We start from the raw sequence: 23719 nt of genomic DNA on the forward strand, positions 1-23719 counted from the left end.
TTCCAGTAAGCCCCTCTAGCTTGTACTGTAGTTGGGATTTTCAGTCTGTGGGAGGTGTATTCATTCTGAAATGACAAGATGATTAATGTGTGTAAAATCCTAATTGCGATTGTGTTCTTCCTACCTCTGTCACCTCCACACCCTGGTTTATCTTTCTTCTCTTGTATGTTACAAAGCAGGGGGTGGTGCAGAGGAGACGCTGCCTTGCGCCTACCACCTGAGCTTGTTTTAGTAGCTGTGAAGATACCCATTTGTGCAGGTGTAAGGCTGTATTTGGGCTGCAGCTTCAAAGGTCAGTGGCAAAAGAATTCTCATCTTTACCAGGAATACAGGAGATGGTTTGTAAAGCACTCGGAGATTATCAGAGATGAATGAATCTGTGGTTTAGACTATAAAACACCAGCCTGATGTTCCCGGCAGAGGGAGGTGCCATGTAATCTGTCTTGTGCTGCTTTGAACAGCTTTAATACAGGCATTGCATGCTGCAAAGCAATCATCTGAAATGCTGGTTTAATGTTTAGGAGGGAACTTGCACTGCAAAACTTTATTTGCTATAAATACAGTGTATTATTGCAGGGTTGTATCCTGCTTGGAAATGACCTCATTTAGCTTCTGTTAGTGGTTAGCAGTTTTATACCACATGGTCTATGAATCATACGGTACTACATTGCTCTCAGGAAAACATCAGAGCTGTGAGTTTGATGCTTCTTAGACCCAGGACATTATACTTCACTTCGATCTCAATTTGGGGTAATAATATGACAGGACTCCATTTTGTAAAGTTAAACGATATGTCCTTTTATTCATATGATTATTTCTGGAGGGGCTGTAGCTGCATTACAAGCCCTGGGCAAGCTGTTTTTTCCTGACGTCCAGTGCCTTAGCTCTTCTCATCTCCCCTTGTTCAGACAGATGGATTCACTTTGATTTTCTCTTTGGGTTGGGACCATATGTTTGTTTCTTGGGAGACAGAGTTTTTCATAACTTCAGCCTTTTGGAGATGATGGCCACTACCTTTCTTACCAATTTTTTGTAATATCTTACAAGCAACAACTTTTGAAATGTGCTAAGAACTTGGATGGTTGCTTTTTGCCATCTGATAACAGGATGATAGGTTGGTCTTGCTTACTTGTGCATAACAGACTCTGGGTCTGGGCTCTCTCTTTGGCAGTTCTCTGTGTCTTGTCCGTCATTGTCTGTGTGATGGTATCGCTCACACACCTCCTAGTAGAAAACTGCTCATCATTAACAGAAACTGTATGAGCAACAGACATTAACCACTGCAATCCCTACCCACAGCAAATAAACCCCAGGCAGGTATTACCAGAAATACTTGAAAAAATGCTATTATAGGAAACCTGGGCTAAATAGATCGCTCTTAGAAAGGGAAACTGTTCTTTGTCATGTTCATTTACTTTCTTTTGATGGGCATCCCCTAATTGTGGTGGTGGGAAGTTGGCAGAATGATTCTTTAACTGCAGGAACATCTCATTCCCTAATGTTCTCCAGATGCCTTCACCCAAATCTGTTGGTGTTTGGCACTGTGCAATAGCTTTTCTTCAAGTACCAGTACAAGAGATAGAAATGTCCTGTGTAGTGAGATGGCTAAGAGATGTTTTTTTTTCAGCAGCTTCCCTCTGGTTTTGGGCTGTGTGTTTTCTTTTTTACCAGCCTTTGTTTAAAAAGAGCTGAATTTTAAAAGAAATTCAATTAGATTTTTTATTTTTTTTAATTAAAGAGCATGTTTAATGCAAAGCAGAGGAAACACAGCAATCTAAATATATTTGAAAGAAACAGATGCCAGGGGAGGGGGGGATGACTCGGAAGGGTAAGAGAACTGAGAAAAGTTTAGTATGCATTTCTTAGCATAAAATCTGTCCTGTTGAGGGTAATGTCCAGTGGAAATAGTAAGTGGTGGAAGCACCATCTTTTGAGACTGCTAAAACCAAAGGTAGAACACTGAAAATCCCAAATATTTTTGAGCTTTATCCACCTCCTACTATTCTGTTCATAGCATCACAAGAAGCACAGCCCTTCGCCATTACTGTACAACCAGAGATATTTCTTGTCCCAGGAAAATGCTGCATAAGGGGATCAGCAAGAAACGCCTACAAAATAGATGTTTTGGCACTACCTTCATCTAAGCCAGACTTTGACCAAATAGATGAGGAAGCAAGAATATGTTTCTGTAAGGTCATATAAAATTAAACACAATTTCTACTAATTTCTCATATCCCCAAAATGATAGTAAGTGCCAAATACTCTCCCAGTCAGTGAAAATCCACCAAACTCGACTCCTCTGCCATCTTTACAACCTTCCAGTGAGCACCCTCCTGCCTTGACTTCCCCACTCCTTAGCTGAGGTCAGTCTGTCACTTTGAAGATTTGAGGTATTCATGGGTCCTGTAGTGTTATGGGAGGGAAATAAGAAGTATAACAGGTTGTTAGCACTTCCCATATGTGAGGAAGAGACATCTGACCAAAGCTGCAGTTACTGAGGATGGTAGGGAGGAGCCAGGCAAGGCAACCTTCCTACCTGTGGGCCTATATGTGATCATCGCGTATAAATACTGCCATTGCTGGATGCCAGATTGCTCCTATTATCAGAGTTACCTGCAGGCAGAATTCAGGAACCATATGGAAAGAAATGCTCTCTGAATGCAGAATCTCACACCAAACTGTACACAGTTCTCCAGCTCAGGAATATACACATCGATGTCAGTGCTGCAGGAAGCAGAGGAAGCCAGGGTGAATTTCTTCTGAGTTTTGGTAGTCAGATGATAGGCATTATGTCAGAATCAGCTTTTCTTTAATTAAAACCTGTGCTCTGTGAGCTGAGGCTTCTGGATTCTGTTTTAGCATTGGCTCATCTATGTCTTCTTTGGGCCTCAGCTTTTTGCAAAATGTCAGCTGTAAAGCTTAGATTACTCTCAGTGGTTCAGCTAGATTTGGTGAAGCACTTTGTCCACAGTCAATATCCCCCTTCATTATTATTAACAATAAAAGTAATAAATTTACTGTAAGAGAAACCCATAAGGGAGAAGGGCATTTGCAGGATTGCTATATGGGCACTGCATTTGTTTTGAAGAATGACATACTCAGTTTTTACACATCGTAAAATATCCTGACTGCAGCTCCTTGGCTCTCTGAACAGCTTCATGCTGTAATGCTGCTGCTGTGTCCAAAAATGAGCGAGTCCCAGTTTGCAGTATTAGTCAGGATGCAGAAGGGAACTGTGAACTCTTGGTGTCCCAGCAGAGCAAACCACCCCATAAATTGTGGGAGGTGGAAAATTCTTGCTGTCTGGTTATCACATCTGACTGCAGTCCCACCAGGATCTGCAGAAACATTGCCTGAGCTTCCCAAACATGGCCTTTTCCATGCGGTTGTATGAGAGGTACAGAAATGAGCTGTGCTGCTGCTTATCGGAAGACTTTATTTGTTGACTTCATGTTTGTTAAGTGAGTAGATGATATGCCAAGTGTCTACAGACACTTATTCCCATTCTGGTTGTTGCATGACCATTTTAGTCTCCTTTTTCATGCTGCAGTAATGAGTTTGAATAGTTTTACTAGTAAGTATTACTTTTCAGATAAAAATGGGTATTGAAGCACTTTTTAACAGCTAGCATGGCAGGTTAGGATATGTAATGTTAAAGAGGCACCTCCCCTCAAGCATAACTAAGAAAATGAGCATCTGAGTGATTAATCATCAGCGAGAGACCTGATGCAGCAGCCTGTAATACATACAGGTAACAAATTTGAACAGGAATGGTCAAACACAGATTTCCTATTGTCCAGATCTGCTGAAAATCCACAATTTTATCTAGAGTCAGGGAGGTCTAAGGTACTCATCTCTGATAACAAAGTCTATTTCTAGAAATTTTTGCACACAGTCAGTGTTTTGACCGGTGGTACAAGACTGATCGATCTATGGCTGTCGGCGAGACTGTGTCCACCAGGGCAATTAATTCTCACTGCTGCCTTTAGACACACGAGAAGTGTTTGTAAGCCAGAAAAATTGTTCCAGTAGCCCATCCTCTGTCCCAAAGGGCTTGTAAATGATGTGCCAGCAAGACGTCTATCCTCAAACAGAGGCGCAGGTGGCCTGTCATGGGATGGGACAGCACGTAGGAACTTGAGACTGAAGATTTCCTCTGTTACTTGCCCATACAATCAGACATCTGCCAAATGATGAGCAGGACCTGAAGTGTATAGCCCGGAGATCCTCACTAAGAGACAGCAAATCTGACAGTGGCAGAAACATCAGATGTAGCTGAAATTGGGCACGGGGCCTTCTAAGTTAAGGGTTCGGCACCAAGAATTCATCAGTGCCCACTGCACTCTTTAGTGGGTGTTGAGGAGTCTGGTCTTTTGTGTATTGTTTTGATGAATTAAAGTTTGAGATTTTTTTTGGTGGGGGGGAAGGTTTTAATCTACTTATACACTGCAGGGAAGCTCATGTCTACAGGACACCTTAGACACCTTTATGCAGTACTGAACAAACTCAGCTGTGTCTTCATGAGACATGCAAATGTGGGGAGATTTATGAAGCCAGTGTGTTTCCAGTTGTCCTTCCATCTTTTAAATAGGAGCTTTACAGCAGTTACTCTATGAATGAACTGCTTTTATTCTATGTTTATAAAAGGAATGTATTGTTAGTGGTATCTTATCTGTGTTTGTTATTTAAATTAGACTCCACACTTGGGTATTAAAACACAGTCTCTATGTGTCTTTTCTTGTTTTAAAATCAAATAGACCAAAGAGAATTTTGTTTTGCTCTCCACAAATATGCAGATGTTATATCCATTAGCAGCTGGAGAAGCTGTTTGGGTAACTTTCCAAGTGCAGACGAGCCTGGATTAAGCACGTAGCATGAGTCTGGTACCCGTAAAGCCTCTCCAGCCTTGTGCTGGCGGACATTCAGTAAACTTTATGGCTTGCAGTGTTGTTGTGGAAGATTTGCTTGCTAACTGCTTCTTGTCCAATGACAATTAAATGTTTCTGTCCCTGGCTTTTCCTTTCATAATGAGATGTAACAGGAAGGTGGAGCAAGAAGGCTATACATGTGCACTTCAGAAATGAGACTAAGCGTATTCAGTCTTGCCCAGGCTACCCAAAAGAAAAGTACATTTTTCCATTTTGAGGGAGGCAGCAGCTGGCCTGAGCAGAGGAGAATAAGGTACATCATGCATGCAGAGCAGATGTTTCCAGCTTTTACTGGTTTTGAAAGCTGTATAGATGGCACAAGGAAGAAAGTGGATTGTGATAGTCCAGTACTGCTCCATGGAAAGAATAGTGATGTGTGTTAACGTATGCCTTTACCTGTGAAATACATAACGCGGTGCTGTATCTCAGATTAGCTTCTAAGGAGCCTGGAACTGGTGGAAATAAAACACTACGCCACCAGATGACTCCCATGCATTTTGTGGGAGTCGGACAGGGATGACCCACAACCGCCTTTGCACCCAGCTCCCCTGGCACACTCCAGTTTCTGCAAGCAGCAGGGGCAGACCCATCACTGGCAATAGATGCCAGCCAGATCACTTGAACGGGAAGCCTCACAGTGAAGCACACGTTCTCCTTTCTGCTGATGAACAATCGTTCCTGATACCACAAGGGTTTACCACCTGCCCTGTTCGCAGCTGCAGTTTCTGGTTCCGTCTCCCAAGCACCGTCCTCTCTCTTGCACGTAAGCAAGGCTACCCCAACAGCTTCTTCATTGTTTTCCTTACTTTGCCGTTGTATAATGGAGCTGGCTGCCAATCTGTCTTCAGTCCTCTAGCCTTGTCATAAACTGCTAGATCTGATTTACAGAAGCCCTGGTTCTTCCCTGCTGAAATCCCCGAGGATGTGCTCTGCGGCTCCTTTCAGCTTGGGTACAATTCCCCTTTCTCAAGCCATATCCCATGAATGCGCCTCTGTCTTGTCTCCATCGCCAACAGCTTCTGCATGGGCCAACGCTGGATGGATCTAGTCGTTCAGTGTCTTATCTCTGATGCAATCCTTTCCTCCTATGGAAAGTGAGAAAAAAATGCTTAAAACAATTACAGTAGGCCTTGAAGGATAAAGCCGCCTTTCTACTTTGAGCTGTTTTTGCAGTAAGACTACCATAATTGTGTTGTTCTCCTGTGTTTACTGGTATAGGAAAGAATGTATGATTTGGGATTCTATGCAATTTACAGCTTGATATTGTTCCCAAGAACTATTCAAATGAATTGCTCTTGTTCTTTTAGCATCTTCCTCCCACTTTTCTATGGGTCAGGGACAGTCATAATAGAGAAAATACTCCCTTGAGTACAGAGTTCGAAACTTGATGATCTTAGAGGGGAGACTTGTCAGCCTTGGCAAATCGGCACCTCAGCAGGTCCAAGATCCAGCCCTTTGGATGGTCTGTTGTCCCTTTTGGTTAGGAGGGAGCACAGCTGCGAAGAAGGAAAACATGTGAGTCACAATGGGAGGGCTGCAGGAGCTGCAATCTCGCTTTCTCCAGCCAAGCCTGGCTCTCTTCTGGTCAAAATATTCAGAGTTTGGTTTTGGGAGGACAAAAGTTTTTAGATGCAACACGTTTTTTTCAGGTGGAGTGCTGTTCTTTCATCAAAGCTGCTGTCAGAGGACATTCTTCTCTTGGCAGTGAACAGGCTGATTCTACAACTCCTAAACTGGTATTTTAACATCCTGGTTTGTGACTTGCTATTAAAAATGCTACAAATCATGGAGGTAGCAGTGAATAAATGGTTGGGATTTTACGTGCCTGCTGTTCTTGATTGATCAACGTGTGGGGGTGAAGAAATTGATCTCATACAAATATCTGCTAAACAGGAATGGTATCTACAAAGTGGCAGCGTGAGAATGTTCACTGTGCCTTAGTATGTATAGCATACTTTTCTGTAGCAGTTACTGCTTTCAGGGGAAACTCTGAAAGAGCAAATTCTGACAGAGATCTTAAACCTCATTGCCCACCATGCAGATGTAACTGATACAAAGCTGTTTTCAAGTAATGAAGCATTGGTAAAATAGCTGTACGTTTCTCCTGCTTTCCTTTCTGTGTAGAATGCATGGAGGAGGCATTTTGGGAATTCCTGTAGTATTAATCTTCTGTATTCCCCATAATTTGTGTAATCCCTGTATTGCCCTTGGTGTGCATACAAGCCTTCTATAAAGCTTTTGTCATTAGAAGGTTTCACAAACAAGTCAAAGATATGTCTTGCTTGACAGGTAAGGCTTGAGAATTTACTCTCTGACTTCACATAACAATTGCTTATACATATCAGTATCTTGAAAAGCAGTATACTTACCTTTGATAGAATTAACATTCCCCTTCCCTGCTAACATGCACACAATAGGACTTCAGCTGATCAAGGCTGCAAGTAGTTAACCTTGAAGAGGTGACAATAAAGTCCCATCAGTTTGTTTTTCCCTTAAGATAATAATCCTCACAGTAGTCCCGAAACTCTGACTCAGCAAAGGCAGCACTTAAATTCCTGAAGTATTTCAGCTGTGGTTTCTCAGCCTGAAATTCTTACTCAGGTTAGCCAAATTGCCTCATGACTCTAAGGAGCTTTTCCACATTTTGAGACAGAGGGACGATTTCTCCCCAGATTATGACAAACTAGTTCTAATGTGTGACTGCTATTGCAGCCTTCATTAGATGTGGTTTTGTGTGCTTTAATGTGAAGGAGACTGTTGACTGCAACTATCTCAAAAGTCTTGCGGATTGGAAAGAAGAAATTGCCTGAGATATAATTTCTGCTGCATGGCTGGTTATCTGGTATTTATAAGAGCAAACTAGTTTAGCCACTTGTTTTCATTTTTTTTTCCATGGTGTAGTCCCATTTGTACAGCATAGTGCCCCCAGTCTATCTTCATGTTCTTGGGACAAGCTGCCATCTAGCCGTAGTAGCTGTGGATGGTAACCAGGCACTCGATCTGTGGTTAAACATGCCTGAAATATCGGGGAAAAGCAACGCAATTTTGTCAGAAATGTTGTTCTTAATTGGTATGAGCACAGAGCTTACTTTGTCCAGGTCTGTGTTATTATATGCCCATGAAAAAATCATGCTGATCATCAATTCCATAATAAAACAATGAAATAGAAGATTACTGGGAAGCAGTAAGTCAGGGTTTAGCAGTTTCTCAAGGGCATGCAACATGCTGTAATGTGCTGCCACTCAGATGATTATCAGTATCTTAAATTCATAAAATTTTATTTTAAATTTAAGAAGCGGAAACTCCCAACTCTTGGCATTAGGACCTGCTGTCAAAGTCTGCCCATGTACCATCATACATAGCTCATAGGTATGAAAGTAAGGGATGAGCTTTCATGTGTTAATGACTGCCTTGTCAAAGTCTCCCACATACAAAGCTTGCTGTAAAACTGTTATCTTTTACTGTGTGGCCCATGTTAATACCTGCTGATGTTGGTTTTACTTATCAGTTTAGATGGGCTGGCTTGTGATAGTTTATATGTGGCAACATTAAGCTTCTGAATCTTAATGAAACCCCAAAGGTCTTCAGACACTCAGGCTTAGAAAATGATTGGAAAATATTTCTGCTGGACGCACATGGAATAAGAAAATGGATTAAAAAAGGATGTTTATTTTAAAGGTTATATATGGGTAAGTCCTTTGTACTACCTTTTTTTTTTTTTCCCTTCAGATTTTCTCAAGCAGACCACATATGAAGTTGAGGCATTCTTAGAAGCCGTTCAGTTCTTCCGGCAGGAGAAAGGCCACTATGGGACGTGGGAAATGATAACTGGCAATGAAAAAGAGGTAAAAGAATATCATCCTAATTTGGGGAGGCTTTGGCTATAGCAACTCTGAGGATAGTGAAGGTTGTAAAGACTCTTGGGAAAAAAATTCTATTTTAAAAAAAATCTAGTAGGTAGAAGTTCCCAAGATTTCAAGACACTTCTTAGTGATAAGTAAGAAACATTTATATCTAAATAAACTGTTCTGTATTTTTTTAAACTAAAAAGTGAAAGAAAGTGTGCAGTGAACTAAAGTTGTGGTGCTCATGCTGGAATATCGGGATGGCCACATTTCCACAAAAGGCTCATGCATCTACTTTATTTGTATGAGCTGCAGTTACCACATGGTCAGTGGGTGAATAAATGCTGTCTCTAAAACAAGGTACTTTCTAACATCTCCCTCCCACATTTGGTATGTTGATAGTTCTGGTAAATCAGCGAGACCAAAAGTACTATACGCCAAGCTCAGAACACACGGTTTGTGCAGCAAATACTTGCTGTCTGCTGCATTGGACTGTGCTATGTTTTTCTACCTTCTGAGATCTTCTGTGGATAAGAAACGTATTTTCTTCTGTTGCTATTACCTTTGATACTAAACACAGCAGTTTCCAGTAACTTGTGGTCGAATGCCTCCAGATGCCATTGTAGGAGATGAGGCTTAATGAAGAACAGAAAGGCACCAATGCACATGTTTTGAAGAATCTCATCATTTAGTTTTTCCCCGTTCTTTGAGAGTGAAGCTTTTAGATCTGAGCAGATAAACTGGTAGACCTAATTCTTGTGCCAGCCTTCTGAAATGGAGTCTTGCGTAGTAACAATTACACTGGGAACACCAAAAATTTGTGTGTTTCAGTACTTCAGAAATGAGATGCAAAGCTTAGGGTCGAGATCCATACTGAGTGATCCATACCTGAGTGAGCAGCTTTGGAGCACTGATGGCAGATGAAGTAACTCTGCCAGTCCTTCTGGCATCACTCCAGGTGTATTTTAGTGCAATTAAGACATTATTTGTGCCCTGACTTATACATACATTTTTTTCCAAAGCACTGAGCGCCCAGTAGTAAATATTACTTTAGTACCAGCTGCTGGGTGTTTTCCTTGATGAAGTCTGACATCCCTTTGGGAAGATGGAGAAAAGTCTGATAGTGTTGATGATAGAGGGTTTTGTTTTGAGAAACCAGATTATTTATTTAGGAAAAGTATACTTTGGAAATACTGAAAAATATGGGAACTGGAAAAGAATTTATAAGCAGTGTCTTTCCTGGTGCTGTCATGTCAGGGACCAAAGTTCCCTGCTAACATCTGATAATAAATACCACAAAATAAGGAGTTTCATCATTCCAGTGGAGGGACAGGGTTTTTCTCTTTTCCCCTCCTCCAAAAAGTTATGGAGCTATTATAGTGCTAATTTCATTTTGTGCTTTATTTTGCCTGTTTCTTGCCAACTCCTTATTCATAACCCATACACCTCAAGAGAACTGTAATCAGAAGACATCCAGAGTAGTTATGCCACTATCTTCTTAACAATAATTCATTCTTTACGTAGAGTATGTTGTCATGCCTATTTCGATGCAGTATAATAATTGTTTTAGGCAAATATCCAAGCTAAGTGAATGGTTTGGAACAAGCAGGCTACAATTTGTTGCTGTAAAAATTTCTGCAGAATGCCAATAAATATATCTACTGACATTTATTTATAATGGCAGACTCTCCACAGTATTTTCTGAAGCAGTCATATCATTAGCTCATGCAGTTCTGCCGTGGTACTGCAACATGAAGGTAGCAAAGCAAGGATACAGTAACTCACCTGAAGACCTACTAAGTTTTTTGGGGGTTGTAAACGTTTCTTTCCCTTGTTTTGTTTTTGTTCTTTTTCATTTTTAATATTTTATTACTAACAAAGGATATATTGAATTGCAGGTGCTGTTTCTGTAGGTAAGTGCTGAAAGAGAGGGTTAAAACTAGGGAATTTCTGAGAACACTTGTTACAAGCCACAGAACAGCCACACAGTGAGAGCACTACAATGCCACTATTTTATTCTAGCGTAACTCCATTGATCAGTACTACACCAATGTAGAATAACTTAAAATCCAATCCAATCAAATCAAAATCAAAATCCAATCAAATGTAAATCAAATACAGATGGATAAGGCATTAAAAAACCTAAAACCCCTATGGTGCACCTTTCAGTAGAGGAATATAAACTCAGTCCAGCACTTCTTAAAAATGTTGCCAGGGAGCTCAGATTCTTCAGAATGTGTTTGATCAGTTGTCACATTTATTATTTGGTCTGTGCTGCTCCGGTTTGGGTTATACATGAGATTATCTTTTTTAAGTGACTCAGTAGTTTAGGACCTGAATTAGTCCATTGGTTTTCATAGGTATATTTGAGTCAGTGTAGCTGAATCCAAATGGTGCTGTAGCATAATCTGTAAGTACTTAAGTACAATAGGATATTGCATATTACAGATATAGGTATATTAATAAGTAGGCCATTGTGTTAAATTTCTGTAAGGGTTGCTTTATGCTAATGAAATACTTTGTGTTATGCTATGTGGCATCCAGTCGGAGCCCCTTCTTACTTACTCTTGCTGTCTACATTTCTACCATTTCCCTATCGTGTCCTTGGTGCATCATTGGACTCTTGATAGCAGTAAAGGAGGAGCACGTCACCACAAAGGGAGTCTTTCTTCCATCCATAGAGCCCTTTGGTATAACAGCTGGAGGAAGCAGTGTTGCTCACTGACTTCAGTATCAACTATATCTAAAACCTGCTCAAGCAGATGTAATATGTGAGGTTGCATGTCAAGAAACACTGCCACTCTATACATAATGAAAATAAAAAATTGCATAGTGTTTTGCACTCTGTGTGGGCTCAGCCAGTGGCTGGGTGCATCAGGGCAGGGATCCTTGAATGAGGGCTGAGCTGGGCCACAGCTGAAGCATGACAAGATGGATTTAAATACACATTCGCTTAACAAAAACCCTGTTCAAGTCCCACTGGAGGTGAAGGAGGACTACATACTTTGTCTGAGAGACTTTATTGAAACTGTTGAGCAAACAAGTAATCCTCCACTCAGATTAAATGAGAAATGTGCAGAACCTTAAGATGTATTTTTCTGCTTTTTTTTGTAGGGTTACTATGTCTCTTTGATTTACAAGATTTCCACTGCACTTCAAAGCATTCAGGGTGCTGTGAACAACCTTACACGTGCTGTACAGTCAGGACAAATGAAAAACCTTGATTAAAGGTTTATGTACTATTCAGTATAGCACATGCACAATAGTACTGCCTCAGTCATCATAAATGAGCAGGTGTGCCTCCATAACTAAAAGACAGTACAAATATACCTGGGCAACATCTATGAACAGGAAATGAACATGTCCAGAAAAAACAAGATGCCCCTCCTCTGAATCATGAGTACAAGTAATGACTGAACCAAACATGGGACTGCGGTCTTGAGGTCAAAATTAAGACACCTTGCTTAGAGAAATTTAAGAATCCAGCATATCCCCAGCACCAGTAGATGCCTTTTGGGAAAATCTTTTTAATAACTAATAGGTTGGAAATTAGGAGACATTACCTTTAGGTTGGACATTAGGAGACATTTCTCCTCAAAAAGAGTAGTCAGGCATTGGAACAGGTTACCAGGGAGATGGTGCAGTCACCATCCCTGGGGGTGTTCAAGGAAAGGTTGGACGTGGTGCTTAGGGACATTGTTTAGTGGGTGACATTGGTGGTAGGTGTATGGTTGGACCAGATGACGTTGAAGGTCTTTTCCAACCTCAATGATTCTATGATTCTAATTAAAATTTCCCTTGTTTCTGCTTGTGGCCGTCATCTTCATCCTTTCCCTGTGCACGTCCCAGCAGAGTCTGGGTCTGTCTGCACGGTGTCTCCCCATATGTGCTGTGGACAGCAGTAAGGCCTCCCCTGAGCCTTCCATTCTTAAGTCTGGGCAACTCCACCTCTACCCACATGTCATGTGCTCCGTCCCCTGACTGTCTTGGTGGCCTCTGCTGGACTCATTCCTGTATCATGTCTTGTAATGGGAGCCCAACACTGGACACTGCTCCACATGTGGTGTGACAAGTGCTGAACAGAGGGCAACATTCTCCTCCATTGGCCTGCTGTTGCCCTTTGCTGCAAGAGCACCGTGCAGACAGATGCTGAATTTGCTGTCTACAAGGATGCTCAAATCCTTTTCTGCAAAGCTGCTTTCCAGCCAGTTGTTGCCAGCCTGTACTGGCGCCTGGGATTGTTCCATCTCAAATGTTGGACTGTGCATTTGCTTTTCCTGACCTTTATGAGGTTTTTGTCCACCCCTTTCTTCAGCCTGTCTAGGTCTCTCTGAATAGCAGCCTTGCCCGCCAGCATATTGACTGCTCCCCCAAATTGTGAGCATCTGTGTTCCCAGTCTGATGTCTTTTATTTCTGATTGGAACCAGCTGCAAGCCTGAGTTGCCACTTAGTAGCTGGGTTCAGAAAGGGTGATGCATCCCTTCTACAGCTGAACCCTGCTGCAAACTGAGAAAGTTACTGAAAGGGAAAAAAGTACTCAGTGTCAATTTAGAAAAATACAGCAATGAAAAACAGACAATATACTTAAATAATAAAAAGTGGGGCAATGATAACTTTTCCTTAGTTTTTCTACATGCCAGCACAAATGCTTGAATGGAGATTTTAATGTATATAAATTCTACAATGTGAAAATTTTACTGTATTTGTACCAGTTTTACTGACAGAAGTAATTGTTTGAAAAGTTTTTCACAAACTCCATCAGCTATTCATTTTATCCCTTTTGCCTCAGGATAGCCTTGGAGCTAATGAATCTTTTGGATTGTGCTATGCTTCTTGAAAAAAAAAAATCAGAGTAGAATTATTTGATCTACAGATTACCCCAATTTCTGGATTCCCTTTCTGTCCCATATCCAGGTTTTACTGGGACCTCCCGTCCTTGTGTGAATTGTGAAATTGGTGTTCACAAGAAATACTCCTAAAGATCCACATCAGTATCATTCTATCTTGCTTTTTTGGGTCAAGAGTCATAGAATCATAGAATGGATTGGAAGGGTTGGAATTGGGTTGGAAGGGACCCTAAAGATCATTTTGTTCCAACCCTCCCATGCCACCCACTACATCAAGTTGCCCAGGGCCTCATCCAACCTGGTCTTGAATACCTCCAGAGATGGGGCATCTACAGCCTCTCTGGTCAACCTGTTCCAGCGCCTCACCACCCTCTGAGTGAAGAATTTCCTCCTAACACCTCATCTAAATCTCCCCTCTTTCAGTTTAAAACCATTCCCCCTTGTCCTATTGTCATCTGCCCAAGCAAAAAGTTGCTCTCCATCTAAAAAATAAGCCTCCTTTAAGTATTGAAAAGATGCAGTGAGGTCTCCCCAGAGTCTTCTCCAAGCCAAACAGCCCCAGCTCTCTCAGCCTTTCTTCCTAAGAGAGGTGCTCCAGCCTCTGAGCATCCTTGTGGCCTTCTCTGGACCCACTTTAACAGCCCCACATCCTTCTTGTGCTGGGGGTCCCAGACCTGGATGCAGGACTCCAGGTGGGGCCTCACAAGGGCAGAGCAGAGGGGGACAGTCACCTCCCTCGACCTGCTGGTCACACCTCTGTTGGTGCAGCCCAGGATGCAGTTGCCCTTCTGGGCTGCAGGCACACATTGCTGGCTCATGTTGAGCTTTTCACCCATCAGAACCCGCAAGTCCTTCTCTGCAGGGCTGCTCTCAGTGAGTTCTTCCCACAGCCTGTGCTCATGTCTGGGATTGCCCTGACCCAGGTGCAGCACCTTGCACTTGGACTTGTTGAACCTCATTAGGTTCACATGGGCCCACTTCTCAGGCTTGTCCAGGTCCTTTTGAATGGCATCTCTTCTTTCTTTGGTATCAACCCTACCACTCAGCTTGGTGTCATCAGCAAACTTACTGAGGTTGCACTCAATCCCATCATCTATGTCATTGATGAAGATACTGAAAAGCACCAGTCCCAAGACAGACCCCTGAGGGACACTGCTCGTCACCGGCCTCCACCTGTGCATAGAACCATTGACCACCACTCTCTGGGTGCGGACGTTGAGCCCATTCCTTATCCACTGGGTGGTCCACCCTTCATATCTTTCCAATTTAGAGATTAGGTTGTCATGTGGGACCATGTCAAAGGCCTTGCAGAAGTCCAGGTAGATGACATTGGTCGGTCTTCCCTTGTCCACCAGATTGGTCAGGCATGATTTGCTCTTGGTGAAGCCATGCTGACTGCCTTGGATCACCTCCTGCATGTGCCCTGACATTGCTTCCAGGAGAATCTGTTCCATGATTTTTCCAACCACAGAGGTGAGACTCACCGATCTGTAGTTCGGTGAGTCTTCCTTTCTACCCTTCTTAAAAACAGGAAAAGTCACTGTTTTGCCCCAGCAATTGCTTAGAGGTTCAGGGAACAGCTGCAGAACTTACTCGCACCAGCTGGGAATTGAACATGGGTCACAAGAATGGGAATTTTTCATGATACCACTACACCACTGTTGCTGCAAGGTATTTTCCTATTAGAAGTGTCCTTTGGCTGATGAGTCTTCAGAACAACTTCTCCTCAATGATGCCTCTGGGAGGGCATCAGTGTCTCAGAACAAGGTCAGCTTCGAGAAGCAACAGTCATTATAACAGCTTTTCAAATGTTTTTGGTAGTTGTTTAGCTGACATCAGTCATTTTAGCTCCATTGTTTTTCACATGGCAATCTTTCTAACAGCATACAGTAAATTTTAATAGACATCTTTGTCATCTTGGTTCATCTTCTGTTAGTTGATGGTCTTTCAAAGCCTTTCAGAGAAAGATTCTTCAGATGGAATTCATAGAGATTCTCTCAAACATACCTGATATTTTAAAAACAGTCCTCCTGGCAACCTGGGACAGCTAAGCTGTTGTGTGTTTGGGGTTGCCTATATTTACATGTCATTCTGTGGTGCAAGTGCTCAGTTTTTAGATGGCAAACAATGTATGAACAGGTCATTTTAATCTCTTAACCATATAGATCTTGAGCAACCTTGTGATGGAGGAACTCCTTCCTAACCTTCAGACGATGATCCTGCCTAAAATGAAAGGAAAGAGGAATGACAGGAAGCGGGCCTGGTTTGGTGTAAGTATGAATATTTCCAGAGTAGTTGTTTCTCATGCTAATTGTCTGAATGTGCTGATTCTAATCTTTGCTTTTTAATTTAATTTGAATTTAGTTTGTAGAAGAAACATATGGCTTAGTCCAGCAGCAGGTTTCAGAAGGACTGAGTACCTTGAAAGAAGAGTGCAGAGATTTTGCAAAATCTCTTGAAGGAACCATTCGCTCAGACATGGATCAGATTCTGAACTCCAAGAACTTCTTAGCTGGAAAAATCAAAGGTTAGTAGGAAAACAAATGTGTTTTGGAGCAATCCTTAATGTTTCCCATTGTGCTGCTCAAATTACCAGATGTCATTGTTTTGAAATCCTTATGTGTTTTGAAACTCCATCCGGAGATGCTCATTTTCAGAAAACAAATGCTTTGAGCCCCTGCTGCCTTTGACGGGAACTGACACCTGGGGCAGCTGCATCTGTGAAAATACAAAGTCTTCTCAAGTTGGAGCTAGAGCTGGCAGGTTATGAGTATCCTGATTAGAGTTTCGTATTCTGCTTTGATTTTTGCTTGGGCAGCTTTGTGAAATGAAGGTATAGATTACATGAGCATAATTAAAAGTGTGGTGGTTTTGACCTTATGTCAAGAAATGCTCCACAAAAATAGGTTCTGGTTAGTTCATAGGATACCAAAGCATGATTAAACCAAAGAGCTTTTTAAATGATGTCAAACTAATATGAAAAATTATATATTTGCTATGAATGTAAAAATGAGTGTTAAAAGTAGGCAAACATCAATTGATGTTGCTTAAGTTAGCAAATAAATAAATAGCTGATCACTTAGGAGCTCTTTTGATAAAACTCAGGATGTTACATTGATATTCTCAGATAACAGCCTAGGATGCTTTCAGTGAACTGTGGAGTACCAAGGTCAGATAAATCTTATACAAGCACCATGACCAAGCTTTGTGCAAACTCCCCAGTATTTACCAATACTTACAGCTTCCCTTTCCTCTCCTCTCACAGTGCTACCATGCTGCTAGTTTGCTTAGGGGGGGCATAGGAAAAGATGTTTCATTGCTACTCAAAAAACTATAAACTCTCCTTTCATCACCCTTGTCATCTCTGAGGAGGTGTGACTCCAGAAAAAAATACGGGGGCATTTAATCCATTGTAAAGTATATCTGTTCAGATTACATTTTTCACTGTATATTTTAGTAGCCTAAAATGCATCCATTGTATTGTCTTATGCTCCAGCCACTGTTTCTGAGCCTGCTCAGAAATGCTGCACAGAAAATATCCAGCCATTTCTCACATCCATATTGGAGGAGCTCATGGGTCCCGTGAGTTCTGGATTCACTGAAGTTCGCTCACTTTTTGATAAAGAAGTTAATGAAATCATCCAGAACTTCCAGAAGACAAATGATATCACAAAGCTAAAGGAGGTAAGACAAAAATATAACTGGAGCCTTTTACATTAGCACTTTTCTACCTAGAACTTGAGTGACAGCAGTACTTGCTTCCCAAAGTGGTACTATATTATTGCTTTGTTTGTGGTCTAGAAAGTCTTGTGGCAGTTGTGCAACCAGAGTGTAGATACCAGAATTTGTTTTAGGGACACTCTTATATTCTCTACTTAAAATTGGTTTCCAGCTGCTTTTTCTCAAAGCCTGTTTTTCCTCCACTGGAATGCAGAACGTGGATCAGCTGATGAACCTACCATTCAGTTCTGTGAAGATGGAGCCTTGCTATCTGAAAGTAAACCTCCTCCAGGAGCTCCTTCAAGACCTCAAGAGTCGCTTCAAGGTCTACCACATTGACTTTGTGGTTCAGAGGACACAGAACTTCATGCAAGAGGTACTGTAAAATCCAGTTTTTCCTCTTCAGAGAACAGGTTAGGTTTGTTCTTCTAAGCTGCTTCAAAGTAATCTTGATGAAGAGCTGATTCTTGATGAAGGCAAGAGGCCCCAAATATATACCAAGCAAAATGCAGATTAAAAAAAATAAGAAAAATGCAGCTAGAAACTCATTTTCACATTTATATTTGTGACATTGCATGCGTGAGAGTCTTTCAGTGAGTTACAAGAATTTTGGATGGATCAACTCTTCCCATGAACCTTGACATTCTGAATTCTTGGTGTCTTAGCACCCAGGAAGGTTGTGCTTATGCCAACAAGGTAGCTAAAATCCACCTGATTTTCATTCTCAAGTGTTTATTTTTCAGGAAGAGTCCTGAATAATTTTAACAAAATAGAGTGTCTCCTTCTCCTTCTTGATAGTTTATTTTCTCATGAATATAAAACAAGGCAATTAATGTTAAAAATTGCCAATTTCTTTGACATAAATGATGTCTCAGGATGAAGCTATTTTAACCAACTTCACTTCTCATGGGGATGGTTGAAGTGAAATCATTTCATCATTTGAGATGAAAAAGGAATGTTGCCTCTTTTCCCCCTCCAGTGTGTATTGGTATAAGCTGTAATGTTGCTTTGCTTTTATTTCTTCTGGATCCCTGGCCAGAAATCTATTAAGACCTGGCCAGTAGACTTCTTTCCGTTGCCAGAATGCAGGGCAGATTTGGCCTTATAACAATATGTTGAACCCTGTGATTATAATCCTTAGTTGAGAAATTAAGTAATCTAGTTGGTCATCTTGTGAAATGGAAGTGGTTCCCTCCCGTGAAGTGGGAGTTATGAACATGGAAAATAAGTTTCTAGCACAGTGTTTGGATAGGGTTTTCCTAAAAGCAGTTTTTCTAATTACAGCAATGATCAGCAGCCAAAGAATTAATCAGAAATAAAATTCTGATTTCATGTCTCAGTCTTTCAAGGAAACCATTCCAAAATGCTGCTCAAATAAAATGTCGTTCAGTAAGTGAAGACCGTGAACCAAGACGAAGAACTAGACAGAAAATATATCCTGTACAAACCAAGTTTTTTTTTTTTTTAATGTAAGGAAACAAAATTCACACTAAATAAGTTAAATGAGTGTAAAAGTTATTCTGAAAATGCTGTTATTGTTTATCTCTCTTTAAAAGGCTATTATTTTTCTCATAAAAATAGTAAGTAGCTTCACTTTGTGTCCATGGACATTTATTTTATCAACAAGTAAGGTCAGATGTGTCTGTGCTCATGCATTTTTAATATAAAAGAATAATTCGGCTTAAGTCTAACTTGGCTGGAATATTCCTTCTTTCAGTGCACAGTTACAGGCTTGGGAGCTTGGCATCCTCTAGTGGTCAAGTTTAGGGAATTTAGGAGAGAAACACTCAACTAGTGTAAATAAACCAGCTCCAGTATCTTCAGCAAATCCACGCCAGTTTATGATTTGCTCCAAATAATAACACAAATAAAAAGTGAGTCATTCATCTTGGAATTAGTCTCAAACTTAACTATACATTGTTCCTGTCTTTGTATTGTGTGGGAGGTCTTGCAATGCCTTTAATGTATGGCCTCCTGATACATGCACAGATTGAGTAGACCTCTATCTTCTCCATTTTTATCTAAAATATAGTCTATATAGTCTAATTTCAAGTTTTCTGCAAAGTCAGTTACAAAGATCACCCTTTCAAAGTTTTTCACTGCTTATTTTCATTAATGAAAATGTTACTAGTCTAGAAGGAATTGAAAGTGTGTCTTATCCATAAGTATCTACATACTCATTTACAAACTACCTCTTTACTACAAAGTCCTCTTTACTATATGATGAAAATCAACTGGTACATTCCCATGAGATGTGAAGGAAGACCCAGCAGTAATGATGGCTTCCCTGTGGACGTCCCCATCCCCCTCCAATAAGAGTAAATTAAAAATTGAATGGAAACACTACTTAAAAGAGGCAAAGCCTCTTTAAGTAGAAATAATTACCACTTGCAGAACATTTTTTTTTCTGAAATATCTTTTTGTAGTAAGGGTTTTAATATTTTTAATGAATCTTTGGATAACTTGAAAAGATGGCAAGTACCAGCCTAACATAATGCTTGAGAAAATACTGCTCTATCTGAGATTTTTGCTGATAACTATTTGTATTATAAGAAAAGCTACTAATTAATGGCTTTTTTAAAAAAGTCTCATCTACAGTATTACTTACTAAGACCAATAGGATCTGATAGCAGCCAATGATAGTCTTCTTATTAGGGATGAATTTTGTCTGTGGCCTGTATATATAGCCACTTAATTCTACTTCTTGTATTTGTCACCACCTTTTTGGATAGTGACAAGAGATTAAATCCGTACAGCAAAGCTATTATATTAGATTAAAGATACTAAGGCTTAATTTCCTTTATTTACTGCAACATTTCTATGCATGTTAGCCTTTAGAGTACTAAAATAGATAGTAATAAGAGAAACACAATTTTGGGACAATATGAATCTACTCTGAATAAGTTTGCGAATACAACTGTTTCACAGACCTTCTGGTGACCCTCCTTTATGCTCAAGGTAGAAGTTGAGGTAGTTTCATTTTCCTGTGCTCTTGCATTAATGTAAGAGATTATTCTTTTTGTTTTCCAATTACAAAGCTGAGTGTTGAAATCTAAACTGGGCAAGGCTTTTCTTCCCCTTCCACAATCATTTGAAGCACTTGAAAATATGTATTGATTTTTTGATTATTCTTTCTCTGTTTCACCTCTCAGAAACACAATTTAAGTTAATGGTTACATTTATCAGGTTTCTTTATGTATGCAGACATTTTGTGTTACGGGTCTTTAAAATATATTTCTTCTTCTTATTCTTAGCTGATGGAAAATGCAGTTTATACTTTTGAGCAGTTGTTCTCTCCCAGTCGCCAGGCAGACTCAGCGAAAGTTGCAACAACCATTGAAAAAGTCAAACTGAGAGTACTGAAGGTAAATGCTACAGCTTTTGTGCAGTAAGATCTCGTGTTCTGCCTTTTAAGAAACCTAAAGAGAGCATCTCTTACGTGAATTTACCTTAGTATTTGAAAGAAGATACCTCTTACCGTCTGGTGGGAAATGCTGATTTGGTGGCACTTAGCAAAGCTGCTCATTTTGGGGGTAAAACCTAGTTCTGGGCAGACAATTATAAGAGTATTTACGTGTGCAGTCCTTTTAGTTACAATTAAATCAACTGGAAATGATGCTGTGGATCTGAGTAAATAATTTTATATTAGTTTATAATCAGCCTGCCCCTAGAATTCATTACCCTCAGTGCTAAAATACCTGGAGAGAGCAAGCATGAGGCTGTTTCTAGCTCAGACCAAAAAAAAAAATGAAGGGAAAGAGATACCAGAATCTCCCTGATCTCAGAGTATTTTTCCAAAAGCTGGAATAACCTGCATGGGAATTGAAACCCCTGCGTGTACCAATGATACAGCATCCTTTGGTAGTTCCCTGTCACCAGTTACAGGTTAACAAGAGGCAGTTCCTCCTGTGAATGATTAATAACACCAAACATGTGTGGACTTGCTTCTCTTCTTGTCTGTCTTTAACAGCAATATGATTATGACAGCAGCACTATCCGGAAGAAGATATTTCAAGAAGCACTAGTACAGATTACTTTGCCCACAATGCAGAAGACACTGGCTTCAACATGCAAACCAGTAGGTTACATTACTGCTCTGTGAGTAAAAAAAAAACAACAAAACAACAGTAGTAAAAGGCAGGAAAGGATTAACACCTTGACTATAAATCCTAAACTTTGTAAAGCTGTTTTCTCTCATGCCTATTTGGACAAAATATGTTTATATTTGCCAGTTTGTGGATTGATGTAGCAGCACGGTACAAGATGTGGAATGGAGTGAAGATTTTGGGATACAAGGAAGCTGCATATGCAGCTTGCTTCCTCAGAGATAGCTGCAGACCATTGCCCATCCCCATTTCGCTTCTTCCCTAGAGATCTGAAGACTCCTCAAACTGAACTCCTCTCTCTATCTGACAATTGCAAGTTTAGGTTATGAGCTTGTCCCTGTGTTCGGCATCCCTGCTGCAAGCTGAAATTTGGTCATTCGGAGAGCGCAGCACCCAGAGGCACCACTGTGACCATACACAGCCTCTGCTCACAACCTCCTTCAAAACCAAGCGCTTGCTTGGGCAGCAGGAGCAGCAAGCAAACAGGCCATGGGCTGGTATTCAGTGATTTTAAATTGAAGTAATTGTGTCAGCAGTCAGGAAACAAACATACAGGGACTGTCTCTGTTGTCCTTAATCATGCTGATAGGGTAGTACTCTGCAAACACCATCTGCCAGAGTTTCATGCAGATGTTATCAGTGTGGCTGCATGAGGGGCCAGCTGGAATGCTGTTCACCTTGGCTCAAATGAAATAGGCTTTCCCTTTCTTGCAGACCACGCACATTCACTTGCATTCTCATTGTAGCTGCTGGAAGATGACTGCCATAACCCATCCCTGCCCTTTTGTTTCCCTGATGTTCATCAGTTTCCTGAGGCTCTTGCTGAGCCTCTAGCTTGTTTTGGTTTAAAAAACAAGTCTAAAACGAAGTGTTTATTCAAGTTATGCTTGTAAATCTTTGAGTACAGATCATTCAAACTCAGGACTTCAAAAAATGTATTTAAAATCACTCTCCTCTCTATGTCATTCTACATACTATCATATCTCAGAGTAACAGTTGTAGTAACTCTTTGCTGAGTGTCAGCAGTGCCTTCAAGACATGGTGTTCATGCACAGGGGTGAGCAACGAAACAAAACTATTTCACCCCCTTAAATATAGAGCGTGGAGTCCTATCTAGTGCCTCTGGGCCAGAGGAAGCAGTGGTGGTGCAAACATCCCAGAAACCTTTTGAGTTTGTGCCTCTGCAGAAGTGAGCAGCTGGCTCTGGAAGCAGATGTGTGTAGCACAGCTGACAGGCCCAGTCAAGTCTTGACCTTCTAATAGAGCCTTAAAGATCATCTAAGGCCACCCCACCTGCCATGGGCAAGGACACCTTCCACTGGACCAGGTTTCTTAACGCCCCATCCAACCTGGCCTTAAACACTTGACTTTAAAGACTTAAATCCACCAGATGTTAGTCTGTAGGTATCCCTTTTAGAAACGGGCAGCAGTCACTTCATTTTCTTTTTATGGACCACCAAGCTGCTTCCTAGTGATCATGACTCACTTATTGCATAGATACAGCCTATTACATATAATTCAGTAAGCTGAATATGTTACACACCTATTAAAAAAAACAAAACCAAACCCTGGATCTCCCATGCTCACTGTGGATTTGCCTCCTTGGACAAACAGTGAGTGAGGCATTTCCTCACCAACTCTTTATTTCAGAATTGTTTATTACAGTGCAGATGACAATGCTCTATAGTTCTTCTAAATGTAATTGTAGTGTAAGAACGGTGTTTGGTAAGTGCATAATGAATGGTGAAAATATATACTTTGTTTACTCATAGTTCAAAAGAAGCATTGCAAGACCTGGTAGATGCAGGTGCTCCACTGAAGTAGGATGTTCAAAATCTCTGAAATTGCTGTGGTTTTATGCATCTGTTCCTTTCTTCTGTGTCTGCACAGGAGCTGCAGAAATACGAGCAGTTCATTTTTGCTGATTACACTAGCGTGATCCAAGTAGAGAATGTGTATGAAGAGATTTTATATCAGACTCTGCTTGAAGAAACCCTGAAAGGTGAGGATACTCTAGAGGTGATAGTAATAGCATTTTGGCCATTGGCCAGTGGTGAGCTATTGCTCCTGGCTGTCTCTGAGCCAGGTCCCAGCTTTCCCAAAGACCAGGGATTACAGTGCTACTATTTGGATTCAGCTCACTGAAGATGTGTGGCGAGCCCTGAAATTTAAATTCATGTAGTGACATTACTAAGCTTGGGAAAGTCAAAATTACAGTGTGGCATCAGCGTATTTCTGACAAAACGTAACCTTCATTTTATCTTGATTTCCT

The 23719-nt window shown here is 40.8% G+C and overlaps 1 protein-coding gene across 2 annotated transcripts in view; it reads left to right on the forward strand.

The window, feature by feature from the left end:
* Positions 1 to 23719, forward strand: part of NIBAN1 (niban apoptosis regulator 1) — a 67046-nt gene that overhangs the window by 39365 nt on the left and 3962 nt on the right. For both annotated transcript variants that reach the window (XM_035537399.1, XM_035537398.2), the window contains 8 exons: positions 8658 to 8773; positions 15787 to 15891; positions 15986 to 16148; positions 17118 to 17305; positions 17556 to 17717; positions 20596 to 20706; positions 21312 to 21419; positions 23338 to 23449. In XM_035537399.1, the coding sequence (XP_035393292.1) occupies positions 8658 to 8773; positions 15787 to 15891; positions 15986 to 16148; positions 17118 to 17305; positions 17556 to 17717; positions 20596 to 20706; positions 21312 to 21419; positions 23338 to 23449 (1065 nt within the window). The remainder of the gene's footprint in view (positions 1 to 8657; positions 8774 to 15786; positions 15892 to 15985; positions 16149 to 17117; positions 17306 to 17555; positions 17718 to 20595; positions 20707 to 21311; positions 21420 to 23337; positions 23450 to 23719) is intronic.

The sequence above is a fragment of the Cygnus atratus genome, chromosome 8 (assembly GCF_013377495.2).
Source record: "Cygnus atratus isolate AKBS03 ecotype Queensland, Australia chromosome 8, CAtr_DNAZoo_HiC_assembly, whole genome shotgun sequence".
Taxonomy (NCBI): Eukaryota; Metazoa; Chordata; class Aves; order Anseriformes; family Anatidae; genus Cygnus; species Cygnus atratus.